This window comes from Dipodomys merriami, unplaced genomic scaffold (genome assembly GCF_024711535.1).
Source record: "Dipodomys merriami isolate MVZ:Mamm:240054 unplaced genomic scaffold, mDipMer1.0.p SCAF_767, whole genome shotgun sequence".
NCBI lineage: Eukaryota > Metazoa > Chordata > Mammalia > Rodentia > Heteromyidae > Dipodomys > Dipodomys merriami.
Window position 1 is genome coordinate 422,790 of NW_027206365.1, and position 23,595 is coordinate 446,384.

General features: G+C 52.3%; 1 protein-coding gene and 1 long non-coding RNA gene across 2 annotated transcripts in view; one reads left to right on the top strand and one right to left on the bottom strand.

Annotated features, from left to right (window-relative positions):
• Positions 1-23,595, top strand: part of LOC138818484 (cadherin EGF LAG seven-pass G-type receptor 3-like) — a 55,288-nt gene that overhangs the window by 16,055 nt on the left and 15,638 nt on the right. Inside the window, 17 exon segments of the mRNA XM_070009396.1 lie at positions 1,557-1,766; positions 2,305-2,500; positions 3,221-3,376; positions 4,592-4,763; positions 5,491-5,658; positions 6,066-6,192; positions 6,276-6,482; positions 6,931-7,105; positions 7,337-7,449; positions 9,692-9,771; positions 10,694-10,820; positions 11,527-11,643; positions 11,982-12,130; positions 12,212-12,321; positions 12,870-13,028; positions 13,981-14,181; positions 15,463-16,351. Coding sequence (XP_069865497.1) covers positions 1,557-1,766; positions 2,305-2,500; positions 3,221-3,376; positions 4,592-4,763; positions 5,491-5,658; positions 6,066-6,192; positions 6,276-6,482; positions 6,931-7,105; positions 7,337-7,449; positions 9,692-9,771; positions 10,694-10,820; positions 11,527-11,643; positions 11,982-12,130; positions 12,212-12,321; positions 12,870-13,028; positions 13,981-14,181; positions 15,463-16,351 — 3,356 coding nt within the window.
• On the bottom strand, positions 199-22,743 carry LOC138818485 (uncharacterized). Its single transcript, XR_011369151.1, has 5 exons — positions 22,199-22,743; positions 21,704-22,041; positions 20,620-20,658; positions 16,401-16,474; positions 199-383 (listed from the first exon to the last, which is right to left on the bottom strand). It is a non-coding gene; the product is annotated as an uncharacterized lncRNA (long non-coding RNA).

The window sequence follows — 23,595 nt, forward strand, 5'->3', positions numbered from 1 at the left end:
GCTGGGGCTTGAACTCAAGGCTTGGGCACTGTCCCTAAGCTCAAGGCAAGCACCCTACTGCCGTGGACCGGGTTCTGTCGGGACGACGGAGGATACCTAGGGGAGGAACCTGGAATAGGATGGGGAGATGGCAAACAGACAACTCATACACATTAGGAGTGGATGCTGAGTACGATTTAATGCAGAGGATAACAAACTTTTATAACAGAAGTCTTCATAAGAAAAGGGCAAAAGGTTACACAATCTTGCTACAGGGCTTCATTCTTGGATGGTCACCAGCTGGTCCCCTGAAAGGGCAAAAGTTTACACAATCTTGCTGCAGGGCTTCATTCTTGGGTGGTCACCAGCTGGTCGCCTGAAAGGCACTTGTTTCCGGCTTATTTCTAAGAAATATAATGGGTTTCGGTGTTTGTCACCATCTTATTTCTATAGAGGCCTTAATTATCCCATAAGATTTTTCCTGTTCCTTCTTTAATAGTAAGGTCACGGAGGCCTAGATCTAGCAAGTCTCAGTAAATGAGAGTACCAGGAAGTTCTTTCTCCTAAGTAGTTATCTCCGCAATTGCCATACATTCTTTCTGTTCTAGCTGCGCCTACAGTTTCTTGTAAATCTCTTACAATTCCTTCTGCTGGAGTGACTTTGTGAAACCCCCAATACTTTTATATTTACTTATAACTTGTCTACTAGCCTTCATAAGAGGGGTTGCAGGGTAGCACTTAACTCTGGTGAGTTAGTCATATTTTTGAGACACTCATCAGATATTGGAGTCGTCAACACTCTTAAGAAAGAGCTTTGAATAAGGGAACGTTGACAATGAGTAAGCACAATGAGCAGCAGAAACAGTAAAAGATTAATAGGCACTCTTATGAGGAGAAGAAAGACAGAAACACATCTTTCCCAGGGGCTTGCCAGCCTTTTTCCAGGAGTAGGCCTCTTAGAAGCCCTATTCTCCGAGGTAGACTTCGGTGAAGTCCCAAAACTCAGAGATAGGTCTCTGAAGCCCCTATCTTGGTCTGATAGATGGTTTCCCATGCTAAGCAGACTCCACTGGAGTCGGCGTGGCATTTGCCCCTTTTTTATTTTTTATTTTTTATTTTTTTTATTTTTTATTTTTAATTTTGCCTCATTTCTCTAAAACTGACTCTTATGAGGAGAAGAAAGACAGAAACACATCTTTCCCAGGGGCTTGCCAGCCTTTTTCCAGGAGTAGGCCTCTTAGAAGCCCTGTTCTCCGAGGTAGACTTGGGTGAAGTCCCAAAACTTGGAGATAGGTTTCTGTAAAGCCCCATTCTCTGAGATAGACTTCAGTGAAGTCCCAAAACTCAGAGATAGGTCTCTGAAGCCCCTATCTTGGTCTGATAGATGGTTTCCCATGCTAAGCAGACTCCACTGGAGTTGGCGTGGCACCCTACCACTTGGGCCACAGCGCCACTTCTGGCTTTTTTCTGCTTATATGGTGCTGAGGAATCGAACCCAGGGCCTCATGCATGCGAGGCAAGCACTCTACCACTGAGCCACCTTCCCAGCCCCAACATTTGCATTCTTGTCCCGGCAGCTGGATGGTCTAGAGCTGAACAAGACGGCACTAGATACGGTGGAGGCCAAGAAGCTAGCTCAGAGACTACGTGAAGTGACTGGCCAGGCTGACTACTATTTTAGTCAAGATGTCCGCGTCACTGCCCGCCTGCTGGCTTATTTGCTGGCCTTTGAAAGCCGTCAACGGGGATTTGGCCTGACAGCCACACAAGATGCCCACTTCAATGAGGTAGGCCTACATCCTGTGTTCCCATAAACTAGCTCTGAGATTCCCCCTGTTCTGTTGCATCCCAGCTCCCTCATCTCCCAGCCCTAGATCCTCAGCTCAAGAACGGACCTGCAAGCCAGGTGCTGGTGGCCTGTATTCCTAGCAACTCAGGAGGCTGAGATCTGAGGATCATGGTTCAAAGCCAGCCCAGGCAGGAACGTTAGTGAGACTCTTCTCTCCAATTAAGCACCAGAAAACTGGAAGTAGAGCTGTAGCTCCAAGTGGTAGAGCGCTAGCCTTGAGCTGAAGAGTTTAGGGACAGCATCTAGGCCCTGAGTTCAAGCCCCATGACTACAATTGACCTGTAAGAGATAATTAAATCAGACCTGTGGGGAAATAAATGTTCTGGATTGTTTTCCGTCCTTTGTACTATCTAGCCCGCCTTCTTGCTTCCTGGTTTCCTTTCTGAGTAACTGGGCAGTCCTCTTATATCTGCCCTATCTCTTTAAACATTCTCACTACCTAGTTAAACCCAACTGTATTATCTCCATCCTTCCAGAATCTACTGTGGGCTGGCTCTGCACTGCTTGCTCCAGAGACCGAGGACTTGTGGGCAGCCCTGGGGCAGCGGGCCCCCGGGGCCTCCCCTGGCAGCGCAGGACTGGTACAACATCTGGAGGAATACGCAGCCACACTGGCGAGGAACATGGAACTCACTTACCTGAATCCCGTGGGGCTAGTGACACCCAATATCAGTGCGTGGTGGAGAGGGTAGGGCGGGACGGGGATGGGAAAGAGCAAGGGCTGCTGGGTAGCCTAGTGGCTTACACCTGTCACCCTAGCTACTCAGGAGGCTGGGCTCTGAGGATACTGGATTAAAGCCAGTCTGAGCCGGAAAGTTCCGTGAGCCTCTTATCTCCAATGAACCACATGAAAACTGGAAGTGGAGCTGTGGCTCAAGTGGTAGGGCACTAGCCTTGAGCTCAAAGAGCTCAGGGACAGTGCTCAGGCCCTGAGTTCAAGCCCCACAACCATCAAAACAAAAAGACAACCTAAAGAGGGGGTGGGGGGGAGAGCAAGAATTTGTAGATCCAAAAGGCTGACACTACTGATGCCATCAGCACTTGCTAGAAAAAGGCCTTGCACTAATAGCAAGGAAAATGTGGCTCAGAAAAGTAAGGTGCAAGGGCTGGGAATGTGGCTTAGTGGTAGAGTGCTTGCTTAGCATGCATGAGGCCCTGGGTTCGATTTCTCAGTACCACATACACAGAAAAAGCCAGAAGTGGCGCTGTGGCTCATGTGGTAGAGTGCTAGCCTTGAGCAAAAAAGAAGCTCAGGGACAGTGCCCAGGCCCTGAGTTCAAGCCCCAGGACTGGCAAAAAATAAATAAGGTGCACCATGGGGTAGATGGGAGTGGGATCCTTGTTATAGGAAGAAAGGTCCTTGAAGGGGTCACTTTTCTCTCTTCTGGGCAGTGCTCAGTATCGACCGCATGGAACACCCTAGTTCTGCACAGAGTACCCATCGCTACCCTCGTTACCACAGCAACCTTTTTCGGGGCCAGGATGCCTGGGATCCTCATACCCATGTGTTACTGCCTTCCCAAACTCCACGGCCATCCCCATCCCAAGGTAAGAGCCCTTGAGGGCTGGGTACATGGCTTAGTTGGTAGAATGCTCGCCTAGCATGCAGGAAGCCCTGGGATCTATTCCTCAGTACCACATACACAGAAAAAGCTGGAAGTGGCACCGTGGCTCAAGTGGTAGAGTGCGAGCCTTGAGCACAAAGAAGCTCAGGGACAGTGCCCAGGCCCTGAGCTCAAACCCCAGGATCAGCACAAAAAAACAAAAACAAAAAACCTTGAGTAATGCCCACAACAGGTCCTGTCTTCTTGTCCTTCCCTACAACAAACATGTTGCCTTCTATTTTAATTTTAATTTTTTTGGTTTTGTGCCATCCTGGAACTTGAACTCAGGGCCTAGGAGCTGTCCCTGAACTTTTTTTGTTGTTGTTCATGGCTAGCACTCTACTACTTGAGCCACATCACCTTTCCCTTCCCCCTTCCCTCTTCTCCCCCTTTTCCCTCCTCCTCCTCTTCCTCTTCCTCTTCCTCCTCCTCTTTTTTTCTGGCTTGTTTTTTGGGGGTAAATTATTGGAGAGAAAAGTCTCACAGACTTTCCTTCCCAGGCTGCCTTTAGGCCACGATACTCAAATTTCAGCCTCATGAGTAACTAAGATTACAGGTATGACCTACTGGTATATGGCTCTTCTTCATTTTTTTTTTCTTTTTTCTATTTTCTTTTCCTTTTTCCTTTTTTTAAAAAAATTTTTTCTTTTCTTTTCTTTTCTTTTTGTGCCAGTACTTGAGCTTGAACACAGGACCTGAACACTGCCTCCTACATTTTTCACTCAAGGCTGGCACTGGGCCATTTGAGCCACAGTGCTATGTCCTGCAGTTTTCTTTTTGTTTTGCTTTGTTTTTTCAGTTGTGGGGTTGAACTCTGGGCCTGGGCACTGTCCCTCAGCTCTTCAGCTCAAGGCAAGCACTCTACCACTTGAACCACAGCGCCACTTTTGATTTTCTGAGTGGTTTATTGTAGATAAGAGTCTCAGGGACTTCCCTGCCCGGGCTGGATTTGAACCATGATCCTCAGATCTCAGCCTCCTGAGTAGCTAGGATGACAGGCATGAGCCATGGGTGCCTGGCTTGAACGTTTCTTTAATAGGCCCCTTCCCCACTTCCTAGCAGTGGACCTGCAGGGACCAGATCCCAATGCTTGGTACTGGGATTGTGGGTGCTCAGGTTCAAAGGTCACTGACAATGACTTTCCCTTCTGCCCCAACAGTTCTGCCCACAGGAAGCAGCACAGAAAACTCCAGTGTCTCCAGTGTGGTCCCCCCACCAGTTCCCCCAGAACCCGAACCGGAACTCGGCATCTCCATTGTCATCCTCCTCGTGTACCGCACCTTGGGGGGTCTGCTCCCTGCCCAGTTCCAGGCTGAGCGCCGAGGTGCCAGGTACCATGGGTAGAGGTACTCCCAGTTTGGTCCCGCCCCGAACTTCCTGTGAGTTTCTACCTGGCCTAACTGGCTGATAGAGATAGGCAGACCCTGACTGTTGGAGTCCTAAGGGTGATGGAAGGGAAATTTTGAGGCAGAACTGACCAGACAGAGTTACTCGGGCCTCAGGCCTCAGTCCAGGGAGTGAGTCTTCAAATCCCAGCAACCCAGCAGAGGCTGGAAGTTTTCTTAGAAAACTTCCTAGAGGGGGTGGGAAGGTGGCTCAGTGGTAGAGCGCTTGCCTTGCATGCCTGAGGCCCTGGGTTCGATTTCTCAGCACCACATAAGAAAAAAGCCGGAAGTGGCGCTGTGGCTCAAGTGGTAGAGCGCTAGCCTTGAGCTGAAGAGCTGAGGGACAGTGCCCAGGCCCAGAGTTCAGGCCCCACGACTGGACCAAAAAAAAAAAAAAAAAGAAAAAAAGAAAACTTCCTAGATCCTAGATCCATGGTTAGCTATAACAACTGCTATGGGGTGGGTAGATTGTCAGACCTTATGTGGGTGGGGTTGGAGGTGTGGCTTAGCTGGTAGAGCACCAGCAAATGAGCCAAAGCATCAGGTACCAAATTCAAGACCTGGTCTTCCACTTTTAAAACAAGAGCTTAAGTAGGTGTGTTTGGTGGTGGTTGGGGCAGGGGCGGGGGTAGTGGTATTGTAGGTGTCCAAACTCAGATGTGTGTTTCCTCAGGCTGCCCCAAAACCCTGTAATGAACTCTCCGGTGGTCAGCGTGGCTGTGTTCCATGGACGCAACTTCTTAAGGGGTGTCCTGGAGTCCCCCATCAGCCTTGAGTTCCGCCTGCTACAGACAGCCAATCGGAGCAAGGCTATCTGCGTGCAGTGGGACCCACCTGGCCCGTGAGGACTCCATTCTGGAATTCTTTTGGTCCCTCTGTTAGGCCCTAGGAAGCCAACTGATTGTCCCCCACTCCCCCGCTTGAGGCCCCTGTCTGTGTCACTAAACCCGTTAAGAATGTTCCTATAGCTGTGAATGTGGCTTAGTGGTAGAGCGCTTGCCTAACATGCATGAAGCTCTGGGTTCGATTCCTCAGTACCACATACACAGAAAAAGCCAGAAGTGGCACTCAAGCGGTAGAGCACTAGCCTTGAGCTGAAGAGCTGAGGGACAGTGCCCAGGCCCTGAGTTCAAGCCCCACGACCAAAGGCTCAGCTCCTCTCCCATGAACCTCTTCCAAGACAGTCCTTCCTTGTGGTGGGGCACAGGTGGGGAGGAGAAGGCAGGTCTATGTGTCCTGTGGTTTCAGGGAAGAGCAGCATGGCATGTGGACAGCGCGGGACTGTGAGCTGGTGCACAGGAACGGGTCCCATGCCTGGTGTCGCTGCAGCCGGACAGGCACCTTCGGGATTCTCATGGACGCCTCACCACGTGAGGTGAGACTGTGTGCAACATCTGGAAAAATGGGGCAAGGAAAGTTCTGCTCCCATTCCCAGTGACCACCTCTGTGTGTCCCCAGCGGCTGGAGGGCGACCTGGAATTGCTGGCTATATTCACGCACGTGATCATAGCCGTGTCAGTGGCTGCCCTGGTGCTGACAGCAGCCCTCCTACTGAGCCTGCGCAGCCTCAAGTCCAATGTGTGTGGGATCCATGCCAATGTTGCAGCAGCCTTGGGGGTGGCCGAGCTCCTCTTCCTCTTAGGGATCCACCGGACCCACAACCAGGTTTTCTTTTTTCTATTTTTCTCCTGTCAGTCCTGGGGTTTGAACTCAGGGCTTGGGTACTGTCCCTGAGCTTTTCAGCTCAAGGCGAGTGCTCTGTTACTTTGAGCCACAGCTCCACTTCTGGTTTTCTGATGGTTCATTATAGATAAGATTTCATGATCTTTCCTGCCTGGGCGGGCTTTGAACCACGATCCTCGGATCTCAGCCTCCTAAGTAGCCAGGCGTCAGCCACTGGCACCTGGCTTAGGTTTTCATGTTGTCCTGTTGTCTCCAATCTGGGGGAGTTGAAAAGACTGGGGGCAAGGCTCAGGGTCTGAGTTCAGGAACGAAGGTTTGGGGTAAAAGATGCTGCGGTTTTGGGGGCAGAGGTGGGAAGCAGATGTTTGGGGAGGGGTCAGGAGAGGTCCTGACCACCACCCCACCCCCAACATACACGCTCTGCCTTCAGCTGGTGTGTACTGCGGTGGCCATCCTCCTGCACTACTTCTTCCTCAGCACCTTTGCGTGGCTTCTGGTGCAGGGCCTGCACCTCTACCGCATGCAAGTTGAGCCACGCAACGTGGACCGTGGTGCCATGCGCTTCTACCATGCCCTGGGCTGGGGCGTCCCTGCTGTGCTGCTGGGTGAGGCCACGCCCACTCACCGTTATGACCCCGCCCCCAACCTCTGTCCATCACATGATCCGACCCAGTTCCATGCTCCTCATTCTGGATCATATTCGCCAACCTTAACCTCCCTGCAGCTTCCCTCCCCGCCCCCCATGTCCACAGGGAGGAACCCACTTACTCTTACGCTTTTCTGTTGCTCACTCGTGGGCAGTCTGAACTCTCGGTCTATCCTTTCTTTTTTCCAAGGTCTTGCTGTTGGCCTGGACCCCGAAGGCTATGGGAACCCTGACTTTTGCTGGATCTCTATCCACGAACCTCTCATCTGGAGTTTTGCCGGCCCTGTCATCCTTGTCATAGTGGTAAGTGCCCGGCACTAGGCACAACTTGTGTGCCACCTGTGGGCTTCCCTCCCAAGGGGAGGGGAGGGTGTGAGGGAGAGTGCTGAGGGCGCCAGTATCTGGCCCTAGATTCAAGTTCCCACTCAATTAGAGGGAGGTAGGAGCAGGCACTACGCCAGGCTTCTCCTGCCTCCTTCTTTCTACATCTCTGTCTCTGTCTCTCTCTCTCCCTCTCTTTCTCTTTTGGTCATTATTTCTTTTTTGTTGTGTTGGAGCTGCTGCTCCTGGGGCTTGAACTCAGGGCCTGGCTACTGTCCCTGAGCTTTTTCATTGAAGACTAATATTCTACCATTTTGAACCACAGCTCCACTTCCACTTTCTGGTGGTTCATTGGAGATAAGAGTCTGACAGACTTTCTTTTTTTTTTTTTTTTTTTTTTGGTGGGCCGTGGGGCTTGAACTCTGGGCCTGGGCGCTGTCCTTCAGCTCTTCAGCTCAAGGTGAGCACTCTACCACTTGAGCTACAGCGCCACTTCCAGTTTTCTGGTGGTTTTATTGGAGATAGGAGTCTCACAGTCTCTCCTGCCCGGGCTGGCTTTGAACCGCGATCCTCAGATCTCAGCCTCCTGAGTAGCTAGGATTACAGGCGTGAGCCACCAGCACCCGGCGAGTCTGACAGACTTTCTTACCCAGGCTGGCTTTGAACCTTCATCCTTAGATCTCAGCCTCCTGAGTAGCTAGGATTATAGACATGAGCCATCAGCACCTGGCTTTGGTCACTCTTTCTTTCTTTCTTCCTTTCTTTCTTTCTTTCTTCCTTCCTTTCTTCCTTCCTTCCCTCCTTCCTTCCTTCCTTCCTTCCTTCCTTCCTTCCTTCCTTCCTTCCTTCCTTCCTTCCTTCCTTCCTTTCTTTCTTTGTCAGTTGTGGGGCCTGAACTCTGGGTGCTGTCCCTCAGCTCTTCAGCTCAAGGCTAGCGCTCTACCACTTGAGCCACAGCACCAGTTCCAGTTTTCTGAGTGGCTTATTGAAGATAACAGTGTCACAGGCTTTCCTGCTTGGGCTGGCTTTGAACCATGATCCTGGGATCTCAGCTTCCTGAATAGCTAGGATTACAAGTGTGAGCTATCGACACTGGCCCCGTGTGTGTGTGTGTGTGTGTGTGTGTGTGTGTGTGTGTGTGTGTGTAAGCCTTTTTTGTTCAAGGCTAGTGCTTTAACAATTGAGCCACACCTCCACTTTCAATTTTTTGGTGGTTAGGTGAACAAGAATCTCATAGACAGCTTGGCACTGGTGGCTCAAGCCTGTCATCCTAGCTAATCAGGAGATCTGAGGATTGCAGTTCAAAGCCAGCCTGGACAGGAAAGTCCATAAGACTTTTTTTTTTTTGCCAGTCCTGGGGCTTGAACTTAGGGCCTGAGCACTGTCCTTGAGCTTCTTTTTGCTCAAAGCTAGTGCTCTAGTACTTGAGCCACTGCGCCACTTTCGGCTTCTTCTGTGGATGTGGTACTGAGGAATCGAACCCAGGGCTTCATACATGCTAGGCAAGCATTTTACTATTAAACCACATTCCCAGCCCCCATAAGACTTTTTTTTTGGGGTCCGGTCATGGGTCCTGAACTCTGGGCCTGGGCACTGTCCCTCAGCCCTTCAGCTCAAGGCTAGCGCTCTACCACTTGAGCCACAGCACCACTTTCAGCTGTTTTCTTTTTGCTTATGTGGTGCTGAGGAATCGAACCCAGGGCCTCAGGCATGCAAGGCAAGCGCTCTACCACTGAGCCACCTTCCCAGCCCCCCATAAGACTTTTATCTCCAAATAACCACCAGAAAACTGGAAGTGGAGCTGTGACTCAAAGTGGTAGAGTACTAGCTTGGAGTAGAAAAGCTCAGAGACAGTGCCCAGGCCCTGAGTTCATGCCCCACAACTGACAAGGAAAAAATAAATAAAAAACCAAAAACCAAAAAGTAGAATCTCATAGATTTTTTTCCCCCCTGGCTGGTTTGAACTGTGATTCTCTGATATCGCCTCCGGAGTAGCTAGGTGCCAGCTACTTGGTGCCAGCTCCTGTGATTTGAAGCTCCTTTATCTCTTTTTGTTTCTGATCTCTCTCTCCCCCCCCCCCACCACCTCAAGGAGTATGGTTGTGTGTATGTTTCTCACTTTTTCTGCCTTTTGGTATCACTTGGTCTGTGTCTCGTTGTCTCTCACTATTCCTCTCTCTCCTTTTCCATCCTGCCTGGCTGGACACGCCGATCATGGGTCCAGATGAATGGGACCATGTTTCTCCTTGCTGCCCGCACAGCCTGTTCCACAGGGCAGAGGGAGGCGAAGAAGACCTCTGTGTTGTGAGTTGGCTGGGATGATTGTCAGGATGACACACCTGCATGGGTGGGGTCAGGCCCAGACCCCCACTCCCCATCCCAGAAGATCCCTGGTGTCATTTGAGCTCCAAATTCTGCATGAAGGGAAAAAGTCACACCTGCCTGGCCTGTGGTCCCTCTCTGTGCCTTTGTAGTATGTTGCTCCACATTCCCGTTCTGTCTTCATAGTTCTCCTGACCTGTCTTTATTTATTTATTTATTTTGGTCAGTCGTGGGGCTTGAACTTAAGGCCTGGGCGCTGTCCTCAAACTCTTTCATTGAAGGCTAGCGTTCTAGCACTTGAGCCCCAGTGCTACTTCCGGTTTTCTGGTAGTTCATTGGACATAAGAGTCTCATGGACTTTCTTGCCCTGGCTGGCTTTGAACCATAATCCTCAGATCTCAGCTTCCTGAGTAGCTAAGATAACAGGCATGAGCCACTAGCACCCAGCTTGCCCTGTCTTTTCTTTCTTTTCCTTTCCTGGGGCTTGAACTCAGGGCCTGGGCGCTGTCCCTAAGCTGCTTTTGCTCAAGGCTAGCACACTACCACTTGAGCCACAGTGCCACTTCTGGCTTTTTCTGTGGACATGTTACTGAGGAATCGAACCCAGGGCTTCATGCATGCTAAGGCAAGCATTTTACACTAAGCCACCTTCCCAGCCGTTGCCCTGTCTTTTCTATGATTTCAAATCGCTCCATATTCCTGTGTCTTCCCCATGTTTTTCCATGGCTCCCATAGTGCTCTTCCCGTTCTTTGCGTGACTGCTCCTCTTCCCTAGTCTCCTCAGTGCTCCATGTTTCTGTGTGAGTTCTTTCTCTTCCACATCTCCATGTGACCCCTGCCCTGTTGTGTCCTGGCGTGGCCTTCCTCCAGCCCTGCTTGACCTCTGCATGTCTTCCCGCCACAGCAGGACACTGCGCAGTTCCTTTCTGCTCCTTCTGCTGGTCAGTACCTCCTGGCTCTTTGGCCTCCTGTCAGTTAACCACAGCATCCTGGCCTTCCACTACCTCCATGCTGGACTCTGTGGCCTCCAGGTACCTTCGGCACCCTAGATAGGGCATTGTCCTAAGGCCTGGAGTTCCTATTGACTGGATGATGGGTGCTGGTTGGGTGTTCTTTTCAGAACCAGACAGGACAGCTGGAGTTCTCAGCTAGATCCACTGAGGTCAGGCTGGGTATTGACCTTGGATTGACCTTAACCCTACAGCTCTCCTTTTTTTTTTTTAGTTGGGCATGGGGCTTGAACTCTGGGCCTGGGCACTGTCCCTGTGCTCTTCAGCTCAAGACGAGCGCTCTACCGCTTGAGCCACAGCACCACTTCTGGTTTTCTAGTGGTTTATTGGAGATAGGAGTCTCACTGACTTTCCTGCCCAAGCTGACTTTGAACTGTGATCCTCAGATCTCAGCCTCCTGAGTAGCTAGGATGACAGGCGTGAGCCACCAGCACCCGGCTGCAGCTCTCCTGATCTCCAGTTGACCCCCAGATTGTCAATGACCCCATGCACTCCTGCCTTTGACCCCTTCCCTCCCCGCCCCTCACTGCCTCACTGCCTTTCCCCAATTACCTTTCTGAGCCCCCTTTCTCCCAACTTGGACTCATCACTGACTCCCTACAGTGACTTGATACCCCACTGTTGACCTTTAGAAATGTCTACTGGCCCCACTAGACCTCCCAGTGGGCCCTCCTTTGACCTTCTGTGATCTCTCAATGACCCTTCTTTGATTCTCGCTGACCCACAGGGCCTGGCAGTGTTACTGCTCTTCTGTATCCTGAATGCAGATGCCCGGGCCGCCTGGACACCAGCCTGTCTAGGCAAGAAGGCAGTACCAGAAGAGCCAAGGCCAGCACCAGGGCCGGTGAGGGACTGCCAGGGCCCAGATAGGTTGGGATTCAGAGTCCAGGGAGGTCTCTCCGTTCCTCCCCCCCTTTTTTTGCCACTCCTGGGGCTTGAACTCAGGACCTAGGCACTGTCTCTGAGCTTCTTTTTGCTCAAGGCTAGCTCTCTTGCCACTTGAGCCACTGTGCCATTTCTGGCTTTTTCTCTGTCCATGGTACTGAGGACTTGAACCCAGGGCCTCATGCATGGTAGGCAAGCAATCTACCCCTAAGCCATATATACCCCAGCTTTCAGTTTTGAGGTTTCCTCCAGCCTGGCCTCACATCCCTGTCCCACCCATCTTCCCCTCCTCCCCAGGGGCCTGGGGCCTATAACAACACGGCTCTCTTCGAGGAGAGTGGCCTCATCCGTATCACTCTGGGTGCCTCTACTGTCTCGTCAGTGAGCAGTGCCCGTTCTGGCCGGGCCCAGGACCAGGACAGCCAACGGGGCCGAAGCTACCTCAGGTAAATGATCACCACCCAGAGCTTAGTCCAGTTCCATTTCCCCAGAGCTTCTTAGCATGATCCCCTCTTCTGCACTTCCAGGGACAATGTCCTGGTTCGACATGGCTCGGCTGTTGACCACACTGAACACACCATCCAGGCTCATGCTGGCCCCACTGACCTGGACGTGGCAATGTTTCATCGAGATGCTGGTGGAGTTAGAGCCCTGGGTCAAGGGAGGAGGGAGGCAGTGGGTCTCTCCCTGATCCCATTTCTTTGGCTAAAATTGGGGAGCTGTGGCTGAGTGGGATGAGTACTCCCCCCGCCCCCCGATCATTACCTCAAGGAAATCACCTAAAACCCAGCCCTGGCTCTCCCAACCCACTGTGAACTCATCCCTAAGAAGTCCCAGCTCTGTTGCTGCCAATTCTATCCCAAGTTCTTCCTAGTCTCTTATCCTAGGGCTTTAATTCAGGGCCTGGGTGTTTGTCTCTGAGCTTTTATGCTCAAGGCTAGAGCTCTCCCACTTGAGTCACAGCTCCACTTCTGTCTCTTTTGGGATGGTTCATTGGAGATAAGAGTCTCATGGGTCTTCCTGCCCAGGGCTGACTTTGAACCACAATCCTTAGATCTCAGCCTCCTGAGTAGCTAGGATGACAGGCGGGAGCCACCAGTGCCTGGCTTCTTGCCCTGTTCTATCCCCTGGGACTCACCTCCCCAGGCAACTGCTGTACTTTCCTCCTGCCTTTTCCAACTCCAGGAGCAGACTCTGACTCTGACAGTGACCTGTCCTTAGAAGAGGAAAGGAGTCTGTCCATCCCATCTTCAGAAAGCGAGGACAATGGCCGGACACGAGGGCGCTTCCAACGTCCACTCCGCCGGGCAGCCCAGAGCGAGAGGCTCCTTAGCCACCCCAAAGGTGACAAGAATCCTCTGCCCCCATGGATGACGAAGGGGCACCTCATATTTCACTTGGATGTGAATCAGGGACCCTGTCTGTCCTCAGGATGTCTGGGTCTGAGACCCATTGGGATCCTCTCAGGTCATCCCCATGTACAAGCTTTCGTGTGTGTGTGTGTGTGTGTGTGTGTGTGTGTGTGTGTGTGTGTGTGTGTGTGTGTGTGTGTGTGTGTGTGTGTGTGTGTGTGTGTGTGTGTATGTGTGTATGCGTGTATGCGTGTGTGCACTGCTGGGGCTTGAACTCAGGACCTAGGCACCATCCCCTGAGTTTTTTGCTGAAGGCTAGTGTTTTGAGCCACAGCGCCACTTCTGGTTTTCTGATGGTTCCTTGGAGATAGGAGTCTCATCATCTTTCCTGCCCGGGCTGGCTTTGAACCGTGATCCTCAGATCTCAGCCTCCTGAGTAATGAGGATGACAGGTGTGAACCACTAGCACCTGGCTCCTGTCTAGGTTTCTAATGGTGCTCAGGGGGCCTGGGAACTACAGGATGAGGTCCTGGTTGATAGGATTTCCCTCCAGCTTCTTGGCTTTCCTGTAGATTGGAGTTCAGTCTGGTTTTTCTGATTCCTCAGCCAAACCACTTTCTCTTGTTCGCCTTCCTGCTCAGTGCAAATGGCCAGGGTTTAAAGGGTTACAAGAGTCCAGGGGTCAGCTGGGAATATGGTTTAGTGGTAGAGTACTTGCCTAGCATGCATGAAGCCTTGGGTTCCATTCCTCAGTACCCCATATACAGAAAAAAGCCAGAAATGGTGCTGTGGTTCAAGGGGTAGAGCATTAGCCTTGAGCAAAAGAAATTCAGGGACAGTGCCCAGCCCCAGGACTGGCAAAGAGAAAGAGTCGAGGGGTCACTGTGTGTGACAACCACCCTGATCAAAACCAGATCATCCTGTTCCCTGCTCTGGCTTCACAGATGTGGATGGGAATGACCTCCTCTCCTGCTGGCCAGCCCTGGGAGAGTGTGAAGCAAGCCCTTGTGCCCTGCAGACCTGGGGCTCCGAAAGGCGTCTGGGCCTAGACACCAGTAAAGATGCAGCCAACAACAACCAGCCCGAGCTGGCCCTGACCAGTGGGGATGAAACCACCCTGGGCAGAGCCCAACGCCAGAGAAAAGGTATGATCTCTGACCTTTCACCTTTGGATGCAATTGGGTTTGAGGAAAGGGAGGGGGGAGCAGATTTCAGCTTCCTGATCCCAAATCCCAAGAGCTCAGCTTCCTCTGATTTAGAAATCCCTCCACCCCTCTCCCCCACCCCCGTGAGACTTGTATCTCCAATGAACCACCAGGAAACTGGAAGTGGTTGGAAAAGCCGGAAATGGTGCTGTGGCTCAACGTGGTAGAGCTCTAACCTTGAGCAAAAGACCTCACTCAGGAATAGCACCCAGGCCCTGAGTTCAAGCCCCACTACTAACAGGAAAAGATGGGCTGGGAAGGTGGCTCAGTGGTAGAGTGCTTGCCTTGCATGCATGAGGCCCTAGATTCGATTCCTCAGCACCACAGAAGCAGAAAAAGCCGGAAGTGGTGCCGTGGTTCAAATGGTAGAGCGCTTGCCTTGAGCTGAAGAGCTGAGGGACAGCACCCAGGCCCAGAGTTCAGGCCCCATGACCGACAAAAATAAAAAAAGAAGAAGAAGAAAAAAAAGAAACACTTCCTGTCCATGGACACTGGGGAGTGGGAGTCAGAGGTGTTGAGTTTGTACTTGGTGTGTCACGGGTGTCTGGGGGGTGTCTGGGGGACAGAGAGTGACAGACAACAATTAGAAGTAGCTGGATTCGTGAGTGTCCTCTCAGAGTTGCCTCTGCCCTTCCCTAAGTTTTGTTTTGTTTTGTTTATGTTTGGGGTGGCATGCGCGGTTGTGCACCAGTCCTGTGCCTTGAACTTGGGGCCTGAGTGCTGTCTCTGAGCTCTTTTTTTTTTTTTTTCCACCAGTCCTGGGGCTTGGACTCAGGGTCTAGGTACTGTCCCTGACCTTCTTTTGCTCAAGGTTAGCATTCTACCATGCCATAGTGCCACTTCCAGCTTTTTCTATTTATGTGGCACTATTTATGTGGAATTGAACCCAGGGCTTCATGCATGCTAGGCAAGCATTCTACCACTAAGCCACATTCCCAGCCTTATCTAGGAGCTCTTTAGCTCAAGGTTAGCCCCATGTCCATTTCCAGCATTTTGGGGGATGATTAATAAGAGAAGAATGTCACAGGTTTTCCTGCCCAGGGCTGGCCTCCTGAGTAGCTAGGATGACAGGTGTGAGCTACCCGTGCCCAGCTCAACTCCATTATAGGGACTCAAATGGCTTGTCACAAGCCCCGATCTAGGGGATCTTTTCCCCTCTTCACCTGCACCCCCACCCCGACACCCCCACCATTCCCTGGCTGCTGTTCTGTTTGTCCCTAGGCATCCTGAAGAACCGGTTGCAATACCCACTGATGCCACAGACTCGAGGCGCTCCAGAGTTGTCCTGGTGCCGGGCAGCCACGTTAGGCCACCGTGCTGTGCCAGCTGCCTCTTACGGTCGCATCTATGCTGGTGGGGGCACTGGCAGTCTTTCCCAGCCAGCCAGTCGCTATTCTTCTCGAGAACAACTGGATCTGCTCCTTCGGCGGCAGCTGAGCCGAGAACGACTAGAAGAGGCCCCTCTCCCTCGACTACACCCCCTGAGCAGGCCTGGTTCCCAAGAACGCCTAGATGCTGTTATACCATGCCGCCTCGAACCCCGAGATCGGGGCAGTACCCTACCACGGAGGCAGCCACCCCGGGACTATCCTGGTACCATGGCTGGTCGCTTTGGATCACGGGATGCATTGGATTTAGGGGCACCCCGAGAATGGTTGAGCACCTTGCCCCCACCCCGCCGTCCCCGGGACCTTGAGCCTCAGCACCCACCTCTGCCCCTCTCTCCTCAGCGGCAACTCTCGAGGGATCCCCACTTGCCATCCAGGCCCCTGGACACTCCATGTAGGAGTTCAAACTCTCGAGAACCCCTGGATCAGGGGCCTGGTCAGCATCCCTCACAGGAGGCCCTGGGCCCCCCGCCACAGCCGCTCAGAGCTAGGGAGGAGCTGGCCAGCGGCCCCAGCCATGGTCCTTCCACAGAGCAGCTGGACATCCTTTCTTCCATCCTTGCCTCTTTCAACTCCTCAGCCCTCTCGTCTGTGCAGTCATCCAGCACGCCCTCCGGCCCGCACACCACCGCCACCCCTTCCGCCACAGCCTCAGCCCTGGGACCCTCCACGCCTCGCTCTGCCACATCACACAGTATTTCAGAGCTGTCACCCGACTCAGAGTAAGCGAGGCCCAACACCCTCCTCCACTCAGGGCAACTTCCTGCGTACCTGGCTTCCATCACAGAATGGGGGTGGGACTGGCAGGCAAGTAGAGATGACTTCTGGCTGGCCCCGCATGGTCTCTGGCAGGCAGTGGGAAAGTAACCAGCAGGGACTTGCCAAGCTTGTGATTATTGCGGCCAGCCTCCCTTCCCCCAACCTCCCAGATAAGAGCCTCCCAAAAGGCTGGAGCAAGAAGAAAGAGCGAGTAGGGAGTCAAGGCCTCTAAGTGGGAGATAACCCAGTATTTGCAAGGGGCAAGGAAGAAAAGGGGAGTCTTTGTTCAAGGAGGCTCTGATTAAGAGGTCATGTGGGGCCCAGGATATGCCAGACTGAAAAGCCTGCTTTTGTGTGTTTTTGTACTACTGCTGGGGCTTGAACTCAGAGCTTGGGCACTGTCGCTCCGTTTTTTGTTTTTTGGGGTTTCTTTGCTAGGTCTGGAGCTTGAACTCTGGACCTGGGTGCTGTCCCTGAACTTCTTTTGCTCAAGTCTAGCACTCTACCACTTGAGCCACAACACCACCTCCAGCTTTTTCTGAGTAGTGTTTTTGGGAAATAAGAGTCTCACAGACTTTCCTACCCAGCCTGGCTTTGAACCACGATCCTCAGATCTCGGCCTCCCAAGAAGCTAGGATGACAGGCGTGAGCCACCGGCACTCAGCTATCCCTTAGCTTTTTTACTCTGGGCTAAAGCTCTACCCATGAACCACTGCTCCACGTTTGACTTTTTAGTGGTTGATTGGAGATAAAAGTCTCATGAAGGGGCTGGGAATGTGGCTTAGTAGTAGAATGCTTGTCTAGCATGCATGAAGTTCTGGGTTTGATTCCTTAGTACCACATACATAGAAAAAGCCAGAAGTGGTATTGTGGCTCAAGTGATAGAGTGCTAGCCTTGGGCACAAAGAGGCTCAGGGAGAGCATCCAGGCCCTGAGTTCAAGCCCAGAATTAGAAAAAAAAAAAAAAAAAAAAAAAAAAAGACTCATGGACAACTGGGTGCTAGTGGCTCACGCCTGTCATCCTAGCTATTTAGGAGGCTGAGATCTAAGGACCACAGTTCAAAGTCAGCCTAGGCAGGAAAGACTGTGAGACTTATCTCCAATGAACCACTACAAAACTGGAAGTGATGCTGTGGCTTGAAGTGGTAGAGTGCTAGGCTTGAGCAAAAAAATGCTCAGGGATAATCCTCAGGCCCCACAACTGACCAAAAATAATGGGTCTTATGGACTTTCCTGCCTGAGCTGGCTTCAGACTGTGATTCTCAGATCTCAGCCTCCTGAGTAGCTAGGATGACAGGCCTGTGCTTTCCCCCCCACCCCCCTTGCCGGCACCCTGCCATTCAAAGGGCTTTTGTTAAGGGATTATGTGGGCATCAGGATATGCCACATTGAAGAGACTACATGAAGGACAAATAATTCATTCGCTGCTGTATTCAGTCACTATTAAGTTCCTCCCCACTGGGGGCACTATAGGGTGGGGCTTAGAAGGTTAAATTGCAGCCTGAATGGCAGTTGAGTCCAATAGGAATGGTAGATGTGGAAAGGGATGAGGGGTTTCCAAATATTGTAAACTAATAGGAGTTTTAAAGATAAGACTTCTGGCTGGGTGCTAGTGACTCATGCCTGTCATCCTAACTAGTCAAGAGGCTGAGATCTGAGGATCACAGTTCAAAGTCAGCCCGGGCAGGAAAGTTCCTGAGACTCTTATCTCTGATAAACTACTCAGAAAAAGCCAAAAGTGGCCCTGGGGTTCAAGTGGTACAGCACTAGCCTTGAGCAGAGAGGCTTGGGGACAGAGCCCAGGCCCTGAGTTCAAGCCTTAAGATCAACACACACACACACACACACACACATACACACACACAAACAAACTACACAAAAGGAAGCTAGGCACCTGTAGCTCATGCCTATAACCCTAGCTACCCAGGAGGTTGAGAGCTGAAGATCGTGGTTCAAAGCCAGCCTGGGCAGGAAAATCCATGAGAGTCTTATCTCCAATGAGCCACCAGAAAACCGGAAGTGGCTCTGTGGCTCAACAGCTGAAGACCTCAGGGATAGTAATGCCCAAGTCCAGAGTTCAAGCCCCACAACCAACAACAACAGAAAAGACAAGAGGAGGAGGGAGAGCCATTGGGGTTGGGGTCTGGAGCTCTGAAGGGATGCTGAAGGGTAGGGAAGAGAGAGAGCTGATTTACCACCTGGATCCCCTTGTTTTCTAGACTTGGGGTTTGGCCATGTGGCAGGAGGATGGGGGGACTGAGCAGGGGCTCAGAACTCTCAATACTCTGAGTTTAAGTTTCTGTCAGTTCTCTGAGCCTTAGTTTCCTCATCTTTATAAGGGGTCTATAGAGACAAATTCCTTGGATGTGATGACTGGTGACATTACCTGTGTCACATGTGGTTAGTAGGTGCTCTTAAGCCAGGCGCTGGTGGCTCACGCCCATAATCCTAGCTACTCAGGAGGCTGAGATCTGAGGATCACAGTTCAAAGCCAGCCCAGGGAGGAAAGTCTATGAGACTCTTATCTCCAATAAACCACCAGAAAACCGGAAATGACACTGTGGCTCAAGTGGTAGAGCGCTAGACTTTAGCTGAAGAGCTGAGGGACAGCGCCCAGGCCCAGAGTTCAAGCCCCACAACTTGACAAAAAAAAAAAAAAAAGGTAGGTGCTCTTAAAAGACCTAAGCCAGGCACTGGTAGCTTACACCTGTAATTTTAGCTACTTAGGAGGTTGAGATCATGGTTCAAAGCCAGTTTGGGCAGGAAGTCTGTGAGACTCCTATCTCCAATGGAAAAAAAAAAAAAGAAAAAGATCAGAAATGGAGCTGTAGCTCAAGTGGTAGAGCACTATACTTCAGCAAAACAGCCTAGGCCCTGAGTTCAAGCCCTAGTATTAGCACGAGAGAGACAGAGACAGAGGCGAGATGGACAAAGAGAGAGAGAGGTAGGCAACCATGGAGCCTTGCTGATGAGTTTGGGAGAGTTGAAAGTGGTAAAGCCCAGAAATACCTGACATTAGGTCCTCTCAGCACTGACTTTTCCTTTCTACCTCCAACTCTACAGAGTTCCCAGAAGCGAGGGTCATTCCTGAGGACCAGCCGAGGGCAATGGAGGACTTGGGCCAACAAGAAAGAGACTCCAGGAATCCGGGACATGGATCCCAAGGCAGACTCCAAGGAGCCCTCTCTCTCTCAGCTCTCATTGCAGGGCAGAGATTCCTTGCACATCTGCGAGCATGCGCGTGACAGGTGCCCAGGAGGCAGGGACTAAAGGGGAGGACTTTTATATGTTTTGTACCTTTGTAACCAGAGAGAGAGATGCTTATGTTATTTTTCAGCTTTTCTGTCTCCCAAGGGGGTGGGAAGGTGAGAGAGGATGGGGGAAGGGAGGTGGTGGCGTGGTGTCTGAGGCTGAGCTGGGAGGGGGGAAGGGGACAGAGGGAGAGGGAGAAAGATGTGGTTTGGTCCCATTTGACTCCTTAGACCATATGCTCTTTTTTTTCCTCATCTGTCACAGGCAACAGATACAGGCCAAGTCCCCACCCTCTACCCTACCCTAAGGTTGATCTAAAGATTGTCAGGACCTAAAGTACAGAATTTATCTTTGGTTTTCTTTTCCTTTTCTTTCTTCTTTTTTTTTTCTTTTTTCTTTTACCCTCAGTGCCCTACAGACCAAACTTCTTGAACTGCGGTGGGGGTGGGGTGGGTCTTGCAAACAGGTCCTCTGATTTCCTCTTGGGGGCTCATCCGGGCCCATCTTCCCTGTAGATGTGTGTGTTTAGTATATGGGGTCCCTGCCACTTACTGCCTTATGACCTAGGACAGATGCTGCAGGTGCTTGGTGTAGCAGCAGCTGTCATGTTTACAAAGCAAGGCTTCCCTTTCTCCCTCAGGGAGGGGGCTCAGGCCTCTCCCGACACAGCCCTGCAGACAGTGGGTGGAGGCCGAGGCATCTGCTGCTGGCCCCTGCTCCTACCTGAGCAAAAGTTGTGGTGCCATTTGATTCTCTGAGGGGTGGTTGAACTAAGGGAACAGGAATAAGGGAATTCAAGACCTAGAATGTAGATGCTGGGGGGCCTGGGCCTCTCATGTTTACAGGATTCCCCTCCCCCCCAGCCTCCCAGTCCCTCTGGTCCCAGGGCTGCAGAATCAAACTCCTTCCATCCCTCTGTTATTTATTCCCTTATAAAGGGGGGAAAAAAGGATTGTTAGGACCTGTTCACAAAACTCACTTGTGTTACTGCTCTTTGTCTGATGTCCAGATCTGTGGACTTAAAAAACAAAAAATTGTTACTTTGTTTACAGGTGGGGATTTATTTTTTTTAACTTTGTTTACAACTTACAGCTTTTGAGCTTTTATACTTTGTTTACAATTGAGAATTTTGTTGTTTTTTAACTTTCCTTTGTCTACGTGTGAAAGGTAGGGAAAGTGGGAGAGGGGCTTGGACCTAGCCTTTTTTTTTTTTTTTTGCCAGTCCTGGGGCTTGGACTCCAGGGCCTGGATACTGTCCCGGAGCTTCTTTTGCTCAAGGCTAGCAATCTACCACTTGAGCCACAGTGTTACTTCCGGCTTTTTCTGTGTATGTAGTACTGAGGGATCGAACCCAGGGCTTCATGCATGTTAGGCAAGCGCTCTACCACTAAGCCACATTCCCAGCCCAGGACCTAGCTATCTTGAGGGGGAGTTTTTACCATCAGCCCCTCCCCAAGCTCCCAGGCCAAAGGTCAGTCTTGAGTCACCCCCCTTTAAACAGCACACCTAGGAGGTCTGAAAGTATCCTCTGACCTCCAAGAACCGTGGTTTATGCAGGATTTGGGGTGTTCTGTGCAAAGACCTCCACACCCTACCCCATGCATACTTTTTGGAGTAATTTCGGAGGAGATTAAAAAAAAAAAATCCTGTTTCACTGACTGGTGCTAAAACTCACCAGCCAGCACCCCAGCTAGCTCTCCTTTACCCAGAATTCCAGCCTTTGAAGGGCTGTGGCCTGCTGTGGGTGGGGGGGTTTCCTTGCTATGCCCTAGGTTCTGTAGATCCCCCTTTCTGGAGAGGTTCCTCTCCCCCCCCCATTCCTCCAGCCCAGCAGCCCTCTTTTCCTCTCTGTGTAAAATTGTTCCGTGAAGCCACACGCTCTGTTTTGGGAATAAACTTCTATAGAAAACAGATGGTTGCCTCTTTCTGTTGGGGTTGGCTGGTGGCTGTGAAGGGACTGATTGGTCAGACTGACCTTTGAGAGGAATCTCAGCCTTCCTGGCTCAAGAAAATCCAGTTATTTTTAGACTGAGCTTCAAGGGAGAGTGGGACTAGGTTCCTACCTCTTTATACTGTGAAACCTGGCGCCCTTCTTCTTGTGATGGGGGCTCGAAGTTGGATTTACAGATGTTGGAGTTAGGGTACCAAGGGAACCCCCCCTTCCTGATCATGGCAGTAGTATTGCAGGACCTCGTATTCAGGGCCAGGCATTTGTGGCTCTATCCAATTTTCAGACCAGCTCTCAGAGCTGACCTTACAGTTCCTGCTTTGCTCATAGGGCAGCACCAGCCCCCCACTAGGCCTTTCTGGCTTGAAGCTAGCCAGAAGATGGACTTCCTCTTAGGATCAGCAACATTCAGACTGTGATTTCTGAGGAGGTGAAGATCCTCATGCTAAGTAGCTAAAGTTGAAAAAAAAACAGACAAAACAACACAATTTGGGAATGAACCATCATCAGCTTGAAGGCAGGGGAGGCTCCACAGACCTGGATTCCACCCCCACCCCCGCCCCCCACCCCACAGGGTTAAGGCCGGATTATTCAGGGATTTTCTCCTCACCCTCTGGCAAACCCAAGACCTAGGACCAGCTCCATCACACGCTCATACGGGCTTGGAGGCCTTCGGTTCCAGTTCTTGTATCGTTCCCAAGAGAGGAGCATTTTGACAGGCGTCCATCAGCCAGGCCGCCGGGGAGGAAAGGGTTAAAACTCCCCCCACCCCGTTCGTCCCTCGGCCACACCCCGTGCTCTGATTGGTCCAAAATGACGCATCCTCCCTCGCGCCGAGTAGCGGCTTTCTGCCTAGCCCGCGCGTAGCCAGCCGACCGCATCCGGGCTGTGGCGCCGCCTTCCGGCCGGGTGGTCTCGGCGCTCCGAGCCCGGATCCGCAGCCGCCCCCCACCCCCCAGCGAGCAGCCATGGGGCTGGTGGAAGCTTCTGAGTGAGTGCAGGGCGCGGGCTCGGGCGTGGTGGGGGGTGAGGGTGGGGAGGGCTTCCCGGGTCTCGGCCCGCCTGGGTCAGTTCTGAAAAGGGGAACCGCCGGACCCGGGGCAGCGATTTCCTCCCGCTTTGCAAAACAGCGTCGCGCTGGCGGGTGGCGCTGGAGGCCGGGGTTTCTGCAGCCAGGGATGGGGGCGGGAGCCAGGATGACACCCTCCCCCCCCAACACCCATCCACGTCCCCCCCATCATCATCCCACCCCTTCCATCCCCACCATCCCCCCGATCATCATCCCACCCCCATCCCCCCCCCGTCCCCACCCACCCATCCCCTTCCCCTGGTCCCCACCCCCACCATCCCACCCCCACCATCCCACCCCCAGCCCCAGGCCTGAGGCTGCCGGGAGGAGGGAGGGTGCTAGGCCCTCTGGAGATGCTCCAGCTCGGGGGTGCTTGGGGGTGCTTGGGGGGTGCTTGGGGCGGCAGATTGCTCACCGCCTCTGGCTGCCCCCCACCCCCTACCCCGTTCCGGAATCCGTAGACGAGTGGTGCAGTTAGCCGGGAGTAGAAAGGAGCGCTCGGGAGCTGGCCGGCCATGGGTGTCCTCCCCGGGAGCTCCGCCCTCCAGGCGCGTGTCCCGCCTTAAGGGGGAGGGGGGGAGGGAACCCTTTTAAAAAAGACAAGATCGGAGCGGGTGCTGAGGACCGTCCCGGCACCCTGGGGACCAGCCACTCGGTGAGTTCCCGTTCCCTAGGTGGGGACCCGGGTGAATCCCCCCCCCCCCTCGATCAGACTTAAAAGTTTTCTCCCAACACGCTAAAACGGCTTCTCCTCTCCCTCCTCCTCCCCACCCGAAACCTCCTCCCCTTATCTGTTCTAGGGCAGAGCTTCCCCCCACCCCCACTCCTAGCCCATGAGAGAGATTCCTCCCAGTCAGAGATTTTTTTTTTGGGGGGGGGTGCGGGGTAAGGGGGTGCGGGGTCGGTCGTGGGGCTTGAACTCTGGGCCTGGGCTGCTG